Source organism: Phascolarctos cinereus, unplaced genomic scaffold (assembly GCF_003287225.1).
Source record: "Phascolarctos cinereus isolate Bilbo 61053 unplaced genomic scaffold, phaCin_HiC Scaffold_4;HRSCAF=312, whole genome shotgun sequence".
NCBI lineage: Eukaryota > Metazoa > Chordata > Mammalia > Diprotodontia > Phascolarctidae > Phascolarctos > Phascolarctos cinereus.
The window spans coordinates 721,332,625-721,345,576 of NW_027555847.1; the positions used below are offsets into that span (position 1 = coordinate 721,332,625).

A 12,952-nucleotide genomic window follows, 5' to 3' on the forward strand; every position below is an offset into this window, starting at 1 on the left:
GGACCCTCAGTATCTTCAGGCAAGTAGATGTCCTCAGAAGGACTGGCCTGAGGATGTGTGGCTGGAGAGTGTGCTGACCCAAGGGGAGGAGTGACCACAAAACCGTAATGGCATAAGCTAGCCCCAGGGTGCTCTGCGCCTGTCACCAAAGGCAGCAGAGAACAGCTGTGCCCGGGCAACCCTCGGCTCCCGAGTTTGATCTGGAAGCTCTGAGCTTCCTGGAGGACACAGCCGTCCCCACCAACCGCCTTCCCCACGCCTGAGCAGCCGAGCCCACCTTGGAGTGGGGGGAGGGGAGAGGAAGAGGAGGAGGAGAGGGGGGAGGGAGCTGGGGCCAGCTTCTCTGTGCTTAGCAAGGCCCAACACAGGTCACGTCAGCCCAAGCCCGTTAGTAACAGAGGCGCAGACATGGGGTGAGCTGTCCAGCCCTCTGCCTCCAAAGCCCAGGCTCCGCTCCTGCACCTCGGCCTCCCTGACTTATCTCGGGCAGCAGCTCATCTCGCAGACGGGAAGACGGAGACTTGCCCCCACTCCACGCGCGCCCCGGCCCCACCCGCCTCCGGCCGCTCCCTCCCGGCCTCTCACCAGATGGCCATCAAGGCGTGGGCCGCTTTGCTGCGGATATTCTCGTTGGGGTCGCTGAGCTTTTCCCGAAGGATTGGCACCGCCTTGCTCTGCAGGGCCGGGGACGCGTCCCATCGCAGGCAGAAGTAAAGCGTGTCCAAGATGAGCTCTTGAATCTCCTCATCTTCGTCCTTCACCTTGTTCACCAGAGAGGGGATCAGGCCCTTCTGGATGATCGCGTCCGCCCCTGGAGGAGAGAGAGAGAGCACAGGGCGCTAGACTCAGACATGGGAGGCATCTGGGGCAGCCCCCTCCCTTTTACTGAGCAGCTGGTCCAGTGCATGGAGCCCTGGCCTGAGGTCAGGAAGACCTGAATGCAAATCTGGCCTCAGACACTCACTAGCTGTGGGACCCTGGGCAAGACACTTCACCCTGTCTACCTCAGTTTCCTCATCTGTAAAAGGAGCCGGAGAAGGAAATGGCAAATCACTCCAGTATCTCGGCCAAGAAAACCCCAAATGGGGTCACAGAGAGTCGGTCAGACTCAAATGACTGAAGGACATTAGCAACCTCCTCTTTTTACAGAGGAGAAAACTGAGGCCCAGAGAGGTTAAGGGATGTGCCCAAGGTCCCACACCTAGTGAGCGGCAGAGCCAGGATTTGCATCAGGTCTGCAGGACTCCACTGTCCAAGGAGTGAAGGGGAAATAGGGAAGGAGCCAGACAGCAGAGCTCCTCGGCCTCTGCCCAGCCCTCTCCTTTGGGGCACCAGCTTTCTGGGGGCCTGTCACTTTATAGAAACGAATGCATATTGATCCAAGAGCTCTCCAATATCTCATTAGGGCGATCGGCCCAACTTTGATTCTGTACAGAAGGCCAGAAGAGGCAGAAGGGCTTGGAGCATGTCCTGAGGCCAGAATGGACAAATGTCGCTGGTGTGAAACGCGGCCTCATCTAGAACACAGAAGCTCCCACGAGGGAGATGGCAGGGGGTGGGCCCTGAGGCCCAAGCCAATGTACTAAGTCACGAGGAGGGTGAGGGGATGGATCAGCCTGCGTCAGAGGAAGAAGGCTGCACACACACACACCCCAGGAAATCAGAGACCCTGGAAGTTACCAAGTGTGGGGGGAGGGGGCAGGGATGGAGGGCAAAGGGCCGCCCATCCCCATGTACCTCAAACACAACCCAAAAGGCAGTGACACTGATGCCAAGCCTACCCCAGTCAACTTTCTCTACCACCCCAGAGTCCCTCTCCCATGCCAAGGGGCCTCCAAGCTGAGAGTCCCCCCAGCCCCCCCCCCAAGCAGCCCACAAAGAGCTGAGGCACCATGCCCTCTCTTCTCAAGCCGCTCTTGCTGGAAGAGGCAGCCGAAAGCAGAAACGCTCGCCGTGCTCCCCAGCCACCTCCTTAATTTGCTCCAAAGGTACAAAGGGGCAGGCTCATGAGCCTACGGGTCTCAATGTGCCAATTAGCAGTAATTTATTTACCAGGCGTCCATTAGCCTGAGGAACGTGGCCTTTGAAAGTATGCTATGAGCCTTCGTCTGAGCCCCCTGAGGACTTCAAAGGCAGGCAGAGTGAGGGGGTGAAAGGGGCAGAGCCGGCTGGTGTGTGCGTCACCTCCCTTGGAGGCTGCGGGGTGCTCCCCTGCACCAGGGCTGGTGAGGGGCTACATTCCAGGGGAGTGTCTCCAGGCTGAAGGAGGAAAGAGCAACCGCCTAAATCTCTGAGCACCCCCTAGCCATCTTCTCCGCCTGCAGGGGGCCTTCCAGTTCAATTGGCTCTTGACTTACAGAGAAGGGAATCGAGTCACACCTTCCCCCACCCCAATCCCTGAAGCAAGCGGCAGGGTCAGGATTTGAACTCGGAGCTTCCGATAGGGACGATGGGAAGGGCCCAGAGGGCATGAGACAAAGGGACGGGAGGGAAGAAGAAAAGAATTCTAGACTCTCAGAGCTTGAGACGGTCTCCTAAGAGACCACCTAGTGACAAAGGCTGATGACACAGAATCTCAGCTAGAAGGGGCCTCAGAGACTATGATATAAACCACATATGAACAATATAAGTGAACATGAGCTGGCAGGCAGGTAGGGGGCGCCATAGTGCACAGAGAGCCCAGACTGGAATCAGGAAGACTCATCTTCCCGAGTTCAAATCTGGCCTCAGACACTTCTAGCTGTATGACCCTGGGCAAGTCACTTCACACCGCTTGCCTCAGTTTCCTCACCTGTAAAATGAGGGGGAGAAGAAAGCGGCAAACCACTCCAGTATCTCTGCCAAGAAAACCCCACATGGGGTCATGAAGAGTTGGATGACAGAACACAGCAGTATATGCAAGAAAGACCCCCTCCAGTCAGTCTCCCAAACGGTCATTCAGCCCTAGAGTAATGGGTTTCCACCGTTGGAATCAAGCATTTGGGGTGAGGGTCGACACAGCCATGTACACGGCTGCCCACCCGAGTCCACCTCGGACTTCTCTCACCTGGACCGGACATCCTCCATCCTTTTAGCTCATCCACAGAGGGAGGCTGAGGCACCCAGAGAGTCACAGCCAATCAGCTCGCATTTATAAAGTGCCTTACACGGCTATCTGATTCGATCCTCAACAACGCTGTGAGGTGAGTGCTATGACGAGCTCCGTTTACAGAAGAAAAAACGGAGGCAGAGTTTCAGTGACTTGCCCAAGGTCACACAGATAGGGTCAATGGCAGGAATGGAATTCGGGTCTTTCTGACTTCGAGTCTCCACTGCGCCATCTCAGCGACCGTGCCCCCACAGCAGGGCGGGGAAGCCGGCCTGGGTCCTTTGATTCTAAACCCAGGAATCATCCCACCACGCTACACTGCCTTCTATCCAGTCCAACTCCATCATCCTTCCATTTTATAGAAAGGAAAACTGAGGCCCAGAACATGCAGGCTGTAACTCTACCATCTGAGGGTAGGAGGAGGGATGGGGAGGCTCCTTCCAGCAGCTGGCCCTCTTGGACAACGAGGAGAGAGCTAGGGGTGGCTGATGCTGCCTTGCAAGGTAGCGGGCCTCTGTGTCTGGGGATGTGGCAGCAGATGTGGGCAGGGATGCGAGGAGGCGAGGAGGTGTGGCGGAGGCGGGCCGCTGAACTACGTGCTTCCTTCTAGCTCTGAGATCTGAGGAAAGCCCCTTCCAGTTCCCAGCCTGTGCCCTGTCTGCTGATGCTGGGAGCCTGTCTCTGCTGCCAGGGATGGCGGCCCGCCTGCTCGGCGCTAAGGCCTGCTGAGGTTTTCAGCTGGTGCGTTTTCAGAGGGTCTGACACCCCCCTTAGAATCCCCAAGATCTCAGCTGCTCTCCCATCAAGAACAGCAGAGAAGCTACTTCTTGGTGTCCCGGGAGAAACACCTCCTTCCCTGAGGTTTCTGTCTGTCGATCACAGCTTACCTGTGCCCAGAAACAATTCAGCCCCTGCAGCCAGCCTGGGGAGGGGCACTTCTTGGCCAGGCAGGCCACAGGCAGCAAGCTCGCGACCTTCCCCGGGTTTGGCCTGGTAGCCTTTTCTGCTGGTTCCAAAGGCGCTGCCTTCAAAGCCCTGGAGGTGTCTCCTGGTGTCAGGAGGGCAGAAGGGCAGCCAGAGCCCCAGAGTCCAAGGGCCCCTGCTGTGACTGCTGGAGAGACAGGGAACGGCAAAAATAGTCCTTGGTCTCCAAGAGCTCCTGGTCTAAGGGGGAGTCCACGTGCAAACAGCAATGTCCAAACAAGCTACAAACGCAGTGAATTGGGAGAGATTAAGAGAGAGCAGGCACAAGCCCTACAGGGAAGCGGGAAAGGCTTCCTGGAGGAGGAGGGACTCTAGCTGGGCCTTGAAGGAAGCCAGGGAGGGCAAGAGAACCCTGAGCCTGGCTCAGATAGAAAGGAGAAATGAGCCAGATTAAGCACCTACTGTGTACTAGGCTGTGTGCTGAGCCCATTACAAAGATGCTTCCCAACATCCCTGGGAGGCAGGCACCATTATGAGCCCCATTCTACAGCTGAGGAAACGGAAGAACACGGGGGAGACGTGAGTGCCCAAGGTCACACAGGTAGAAAGTGTCTGGGGTAGGATTTGCACTCAGGCCTTCCTGAGTCCAGGTCCAGTGCTCTGTGCATTATGGCGCCACCTCACTGCCCCCAGCTCCTCTGCTTAAGGGTAGAGGACCTTAGAGACTGGCTGACGGCTCAGAGAGGTCCCTCGGTTAAGAAGCGGCAGAGCTAGAGCGGAGGCTCTGAGATCCCACCTCCAGGGCTCCTCCTGTTACACTGAGCCACCTCAGTCTTCAATGCCGAATTCTGGTTGCTGCCCAGAGAGGAGACCGGAGGTCTGACCTTGATCAAAGAGGGTTTTGTTCTTTGTTTCACCTCCCAGTCCTTCCCCCCACCTCACATCATCCCCCTTCTCCCTCTCTACCCTTGGCAGGGCACACGCACGTGTGCACACACACACACATGTGTCCAGTCTATACATATATGTGTGTGAGTGTGCTTTAGTTTGCTATATTGAGAGGAGAAAGCAGGAGGGGGAAATGGGGGGGACAGAGGAGAGGAGAGGGGAGACAGAGAAAGAGACAGGAACAGAGACAGAGAGAAAAACAGGGAAAGCCAGAGATGCAAAACACCAAAGATTAAAAATGCAATGCATGCTTTCTGCGTCTGCCTGCCTGTCCATTTGGATCCTTCATGTGCTAAGAGGAGCCACGCAGGTCTGGCTATTTATAACTAACCCAAATCTGTGACTCCATGTGCAAAGAGGGGCAGAAGGAGAGCGGCCACCAGTGCTGGCCCACAGGGGCTGAAGGCCAAAGGAGGCTCTGGGGGCCACCAGCAAAGCCCCTTCCTCTGAGCCTGGCCCTCCGGCTTCCTCACCTCTCCTGGCTTCCATCGACAGCCCCATGGAGATGATGGCCAAACCTCCCTCCCCTCCTGAGCTCCAGCCCCAAATTCCCCCATTGCCTGACAGACTCAGCCAACAGGGCCAGACCGGAACTCCATGACAACAAATAGGCACCTGTCGTGTGGACAACACTATGCCCATATTTGGGGAGACATGATGTATAGAGAAGACATAGCCTCTGTCCTCAGTCTAATCATCCTTCACCAACACCACCCTCCTCCCTTGTTTTTCTATTGGCTGTGCCTCAGAAGGGATACGTCATCCCCCACCTCTGGGCCTTTGCACTGGCTGTGCCTCAGAAAGGCCACATCAGCTCCCACTTCTGCGCCTTTGCACTGGTTGCCTTCAAGCCTGCAACACTCTGTCTCCTCCCCTCCCCCCTTTCTTTGACATCTCTGGCTTTCTTCAAGACCGAGAGCACAGGCTACTTTCTGCAGGAGGCCTTCCACTCCCTCTATGCTGCATGTATCTTGGGTGGCCTTATTTCTCCGCAGGTTGTCTGCCCCATTAGACTGTGAGCTCCTGGAGGGCAGGGCCTGTGTTGGTGCTCTTGCCTTAGCTGGGGCCTGGCATGGAGGAAGCACTCTATAAATGCTTGTTGATTGATTGACTGATTGATTGCTGACGCCACACTCCTCCTCTTCCCAACAGCCTTTGCTCAGCTGCTTGGGGTCATCTGACTCCATTTGCTCTCTGTCAGGGTCAGAGTTCTTTTTAAGCCTGAAGAGTTCTGGTTCCAAGTGTCTGGGGAATGTTCCCTCACCTACCACGCATAGCTGTTTGACTTTTAAATTCTGTTTCTCCAAAGGCTCACATGCCCTCCTCTCCCCCCATCCAATCAGCCGATCCTTCCTCTGCCCCTCCTCAAATCTGTCCCCTCAGCTAGGTTCCCACTGCTCCAAATCAGGCTCTTAGGGCCAAACTCCTGCAGTATTCTTCTACCTGCTCCCTCCCTTCTCCCTCTTCTCTGTGCCCCAATCAGAATCTCAGAATCTCTGCATCAGCAGGGGCCCCCCCAGGCCATGAGCTCAACCTGCACCTTTAGCCTCTCTCTGCTGCAAAAAGTCATCTTCCCTGAGCTCAGCTCTGGTCATGTTCCCTGCTGCCAACTCCAGCCAAGAGTCCTGATTCCTGCCTTCATGGGCCCACGGCCCCAGGGGAAGGGGACACACGGGACCACTGCCATGGAGTAGTTGATAGAGTACAAGTGTTGGAAACCTCATTTTACTGATGAGGACAGTAATCCTCAGAGATGGAATGATTTGCTCAGGATCACACTGCTAAGTGTCTAGCCAGATACAGATAAGGCTCCTGCCTTAGAAGTATAAAAACCTGTAGAATGTAGGCTCCTTAAGGCAAGATGTATTTTATTTTTGTTTCTGTATTCCCCAACACCCAGAACCAGGCCTGGCACACAGCAGGCACTTCATAAATGCTCACTGAACTAAGGAGAAGGCGTCTAACCTTCTAGACCCCAGGCTAGCTCCAGGACAGTGATCCTGTTGTCTCAGATCACCTCTACTTCAAGATGGATGAAAAGATAGTAACAGTCTGTAAGTCAGTCAACAAAGATTTATTAAGTGCCTGCTATGTGCCAGGCACTTACTGTGCTAAGCACAACAACATTATCCCCTCTTTCTATAGCACTCTGAGGTTTGTAAAATGCTTTCCCTAAGTGTAAGGGTGATTACCTCTATTTGACAGATGAAGAAAATGAGGTTTGGAGAAGCTAATGAATGAGCCCACGGTCACAAGGAAAGAGTCAGAGCCAGGATGGGGCCCAATGAGGAGGCAGACTGGTTCAGCAGAAGGAGCCCCAGCTCGAGCGTCAGAGGACCGGGCTCAATGACTTCTTCACCTCTCTGGGCCTCAGTTTCCTCATCGGTAAAATGAAGATGTTAGAATGGAAGGCCCTGAGAGCCCTTCCCTCTTCAGATCTAGGATCTTGTCATGCCATGAGCCAAGGAGGGCCCAGGAGGGGCACCAGCAGCAAACACTGGAACACCACTGGTAGGTGAGGGAAAAGATTCTCCCCTTGTGCAATTTCCCCCAGGGCAGATATCACAACCACTCTAACAACCCCTCATGCTCTCTCATTTGGACCTCCTAACTCATCCCTGGGAAGGAGATAGAACATCGATTATTCTCCCCATTTACAGATGAGAAAACTGAGAGGTGGAAGAAGTGACCTTCCCAAGGTCACTCAAGTACTAATTACCTGGTCTCCTAAGGGCCAGTCCAGGACTGGGCCACCAGTTCAAGGTTCAAAGACAGAGAAGGGTGGGGAGATGACAAGTTACGCTGTAAACACAGCCTGTGGCACAGATGTTGAGGCACCCCAAAAAGAGACCAAAATGGAATAACTGATACTATTCTAAACACAAAATGTCCCTTATATACCTTACATCAATGGGAAATGGCTTTTTCATCATTTAAAAAACATTGATGGATTTTTCCTGAAACACATTTTTCTGGAAAGTTCATCCATCTCTCAGTCTAGACTGGGAAAGGAGGTGCAGCTGGCTGAGGTGAGCCCCAGGGTTCTGCAGGAAGTGGGAAAAGGCCACTGGAAGCCTGAGGCTGTGGAAGGGAGGGAATCACCAAGCCCCAAAGGCAGAAGGGACCTCAGAGGTCATTCAGGATGGACCGCACATGGACAGAGAGCTCCTTGTTGGCATCTCTTGTCCATTTGAGGTATGTCAGAGCATACGTGACTGTTCAGGCCACATCGCTAGCCTCTGAGATACTGGGATTTCCCCCTGAGCTCTTGTCCAGTCTTTACTTGAAGACCTCCAATGAGGATGGCCCTACTCTATCCAGAGGCAGCCTGTTCCACCCCTAGAGAACTACTAGTTAGGACATATTTCCCTACATCAAAACATAAGCTGCCTCTCAGTAATTTCCATCCATTGCTTCTAGTTCAAATCTCAGGTCCAGCGCTTAGCACAGAGTAGACACTTAATGTTTATTGACTAATTGATTGAAATAGCACAAGTCTTTTCAACATGAAATCTGTTCAAATACTTCATGTGCCCTCGTCCTCCCACCTGCACACTCCACCCGGTCTTTTCTAGACTGAATGCCCCAATTCCTTCAAATGAACCGTATATGGCTGATCTTAAGGTCATCTGTCCTCTGAAAGCTCTCCAGCTTATCAGTGTGCTTTCTAAAGCGTGGCTCCCAGAACAACCCTCCAGATGGGGTCTGACCAGGGCAGAGTACCACCAAGCATCCCACCCCGAATCCTGGATGCCTCTTCTCGTATAATCTATGATCCCATTCACTTTTTTGACTATTGACTTCAAGCTTCAAGCTTAGAATTCTCTAAAATACCCAGATATTTTCTGGATGAACTGTTGTCTAGTTATATCACGTACATGGAAAGTTGATATATTAACTCAAGGGTAAGACTTCACATTTAAATGACAGCCAGGTGGTACAGTGGATAGAGCACCCAGACTGGAGTCAGGAAGACCGAAGTTCAAATCTGGCCTTAGACACTTTCTAGCTGTGTGACCCTAGGCAAGTCACTTAACCCTGTTTGCCTCAGTATCCTCACCTGTAAAATGAGAAGGGAATGTCAAACCACTTCAGTATCTTTGCCAAGAAAACCTCAAATGGGATCATAAAAAATGACTGAACAATAACAAAGATTTTATCCCAATTAATTTATCTCAATTAAAATTAATCCTAGTAGATTTGGCCTAATGCTCTAGCTGGGTGAGATCATCCTGGATCCTGGCTCCATCAGTGAATGCTTTAGCTCTATCAGGGGCATGTCACTAATAAGCGTTTAACTAGCTCTCTGAAAAGAAAAAAAAAGTCTGAATGATGCAATTTCAAGTTAAATCTGCAATTGCCACACCTTCTCCGTCACTTTTTTTTTTTGGTTTTTAGTCAATTGGGGTTAAGTGACCTGCCCAGGGTCACACAGCTAGTAAGTTTCAACTGTTTGGTCTAAGTCCTGGATTTGAACTCAAGTCCTCCTGACTTCAGGGTCAGTGCTCTATCCACTGTGTCACCTAGCTGCCCCTTCATCAATTTCTTAGGACTAGACAGCCAATAAGACAATAAACCAAGCCAGGATTTTCAGGGTTTGCCAATTCCCAAGGCATAAATGCTCACATCATACATTTAACAATCAGCTCCCATCACGCTTCGATATGTGCTGGCTCTAACACACCCCTGGCTATCCTTCTTAGCTTTGCATCACATGAAAATCTGGTAAACATGCCAGCTATTCCTTTATCCAATTCATTAATAAAAACATTAAAAATCCCCAGCCAACAGAAAATCCCTGGCGCATTTCGCTGAAGGCCTCTTTCCAAGTTGACATCAAATCAATGCTGACTACTCTTTGAGGCCGGACCATTCAGTTCAACCAATCAGCAAACACGTATTAAGTGTCGACTATGTGCCAGGTGCTGTGTTGAGGGCTGGGGATACAAAAAGAAGCAAAAGACACCCCTGCCCTTGAGGAGACTACCCACATCTACTATTGTCTAGTTTACATGGCTTTTTCCACTAGAAGAGTATCAGGGGCATTGTCAAACGCTGCGCCACTATGACATTCCCCTGATCTTCCCCCGCCGCAGTGATCTCATCCACAAGGGAAATGAGCTCAATCTGGCATGACCAGATTTCACTCAAGCCAGGCTGGTTCTCTGTGATCCCCACCACTTCTTTTCGGGGGTGGAGGGGGGGCCTAGGCAATGGGGTTAAGTGACTTGCCCAGGGTCACACAGCTAGTAAGGTGTTATGTGTCTGAGGCTGCATTTGAACTCAGGTCCTCCTGAATCCAGGGCCAGTGCTCTATCCACTGTGCCACCGTTCCTTTAGTAACATTAATAACATTCTAAAATGTGGCCAGGAATCCAAAGTCAGGTCTCTGTTCAATTCCACAGCCCCCCTCTCACTGGTCATGACCTCTCAAACCCCACTAGTGGCACCTCCCCACACCTACCAGCCACCCACCTTCTCTGCTCAGATTTCAGCTGTTCTGTCCTTTCCAAACTAAAGATTACTCTCCTTGGAAGGAAAAGCCTTGGAAGGAATGTGAGTTGGCTAGGTGTGCTTCCTCTTATCCTAGGCTAGCGTCATCCCATCCGCTCCCAGCAGCAGGCCACTCACTGTTTGGCTGTCCTCTTTACCCTATATAGCTTTTAAAACCCCTTTTGTGCTCTTCAGTATTCCTTGTAAGCCTCATCTCATTCTAAGTTTCAGGAGCCTACCACACTCCTGTATGCATCTTCTGTCAACGAGACAACTGTTGAAAGTAGAATCGCAGAATGCCAGAATTAGAAGACAGTAAGTATGGAATTGTGGCAAGGAACTGGATGATGAGTCAGAAAACTTAGCATGAAATCCCATCTCTGCTACTGACCGAGTGACCTTAGGTGAATCACTTTCCATCTTGGGCCTCAGTTTCCTCATGTAGACTACTAGAATTAGACTAGATGGTCTCAAGAGTCCCTTCCCATTGTAATTCCCATGATCATCTCTACCAGGACTCCGGGGGCATCTAATCCCACTCTTCTACAAGGAAATGGTCACCCAGCCTCCTGAGCCCAAAAGAAGGTTCATGACCTCGGAAAGGCAGCCCACCACATTTCTATGTTAGGGAATTTGTTAAACCTCCCTTTATCTTCCCCCATGGCTTCTGCCGTCTGTGGTAAAACAGAACAAGCCTGTTCCTTTTCTACCTGAAAGCCTCTCAGATACGTGAGGGCTGGCTCACCAGCTAATCCTTGCACACTCCTCCCTCCTGGCTGTCTTCACCTGGACCTCTCCTCCCCAGTTTCTCCATGGCCTACCTAGAAACGGGCACAATGCTTGAGATGCTGAATCAGACAAGACATATTTCCTGGGCGTGCTCTGCCCAGGGTGGGGGAGGGTATCGATTGCCTTCTTCACTTTGGACACTCGCCTCTGTACATGCAGCCTGCATTCAAGTAATTTCCATGGCTTTTTGCAGGTCAGCTCATACTACTGACACATGCTGAATTTGCTGGCCATTCAGACCTGGGATATTGGCCTCAGTGCTGGGCACTACAGTTTAAGAAGGACGTGGCAAAACCAGAGAGTGGTCAAGAAAAAGCAAAATGAAAAGTCGAGAGTCTCAGAAGAGGAGAAAACTAAAGGGGGGACGTGAGAGGGTTTTCAACACTGTCCTGCATTTAAAGGCAGCCATCACGTGAAGGGGGGATCCGACCGGTTTGGTCTGGACCACCCACGAGACCAGGAGTAATGGTGCACACCCCACAGAGGGGCTGATGTAGGCTTGGCACAAAAGAAAAACAACTTCCTGCTGGGTCATCTCACTCTAAAAAAAGAGGCCTGGGCCAGCCAACCTTTACCCCTCCCAGTTCTGCCTCTCCCTCAGCCTCCTCACCCATTCCATGCCCCTTTCTCCCATGTCGATTTTGGGGAGGGGCCCTCCCCACCTGGAACATCCCCTGTACTGTGGCCTCTCCTCCCATGGACACAGATGGGCCCACCTTCATTCTCCCTGCTGACAGCTTCAGACTTTCTGGGATTCCTTGACACCACACTGTTCACCTCCCCTTTTTGTCAGCTCCCTTTTCTGTACTGTTTTCCTCTATTAGAATATAAGCTCCGCACAGGCAGGAACTTTCTTTCTTTCTGCTTGTGTTTGCGTCAAGGCAACTTAATACAATGCCTAGCACATGGTAACAAATTTTTTCTATAAGATTTGGATTATGTCAAAAGGCCGCTTCTAAGGATCTAGAAGGCCACATGTGGCCTGAAGGCCAAAGTTCCCCACCCCTGGCTTGTTCCTAGGCCTAACATCCAGAGTAACTCCAAGTGGAATGGGCAGCTTTGGGAGGGGAGGATCGATGTCCGCTTATGGGGATATTGTAATTAGTGAGAATTCCTGCTCTGATCCAGGTTGGCCTAAGCCACAAGGCCCCTTCCAGCTCTGAGATTCTGTGATCTCTCTCACACAAACTGCTGTCTACCCACATCTTCCCCACAAGCCTGAACCAAGTGGTAACCAAAGCCTGTATAAATCAGCTCCAACCAGGAGCCAGAGAGGAGCGCAGGAGGTGTTCTAATCAAATTCCTCCAGTCTCTCGCTCCTCTTGCCTTCACTCTCCCTGTGGCCTCCCTCAGTGATCTCCTCTGCTCCCGTGGCGCCATCTCCCCCATCCACACAGAGACGCCCAGACTTAGACCTCCAATCTGGACCCCTCTTCTCAGTTTCACATTTCCAGCTGGGAAGCAGACATCTCCACCTGGAAGTCCCATCAAAAACCAAGCTGATCATCCTGCCCTCAATCCAACTCATCTTTCTGAATTTGCCAGCCATGGCACTGTCTACTTGGCTGCCCACATTCAAAAGCTGGGGCTCTTTGAGTCTTCTTCCCTCTCCATTACCTCTCACATCCAAGTAGTTGTTATCAAAAGTCCAGTCGTTTCCACCTCCATAACATCTCTCCCCTCTGGCATCTCTCCCCTCCCACAGTCCTC

At 52.0% G+C, this 12,952-nt stretch overlaps 1 protein-coding gene across 3 annotated transcripts in view; it reads right to left on the reverse strand.

Moving 5' to 3' along the window:
* The window catches only part of RSPH14 (radial spoke head 14 homolog), a 187,387-nt gene that overhangs the window by 22,276 nt on the left and 152,159 nt on the right, over positions 1 to 12,952 (reverse strand). For all 3 annotated transcript variants that reach the window (XM_020996608.2, XM_078154443.1, XM_078154442.1), the window contains exon 5: positions 586 to 811. In XM_020996608.2, the coding sequence (XP_020852267.1) occupies positions 586 to 811 (226 nt within the window). The remainder of the gene's footprint in view (positions 1 to 585; positions 812 to 12,952) is intronic.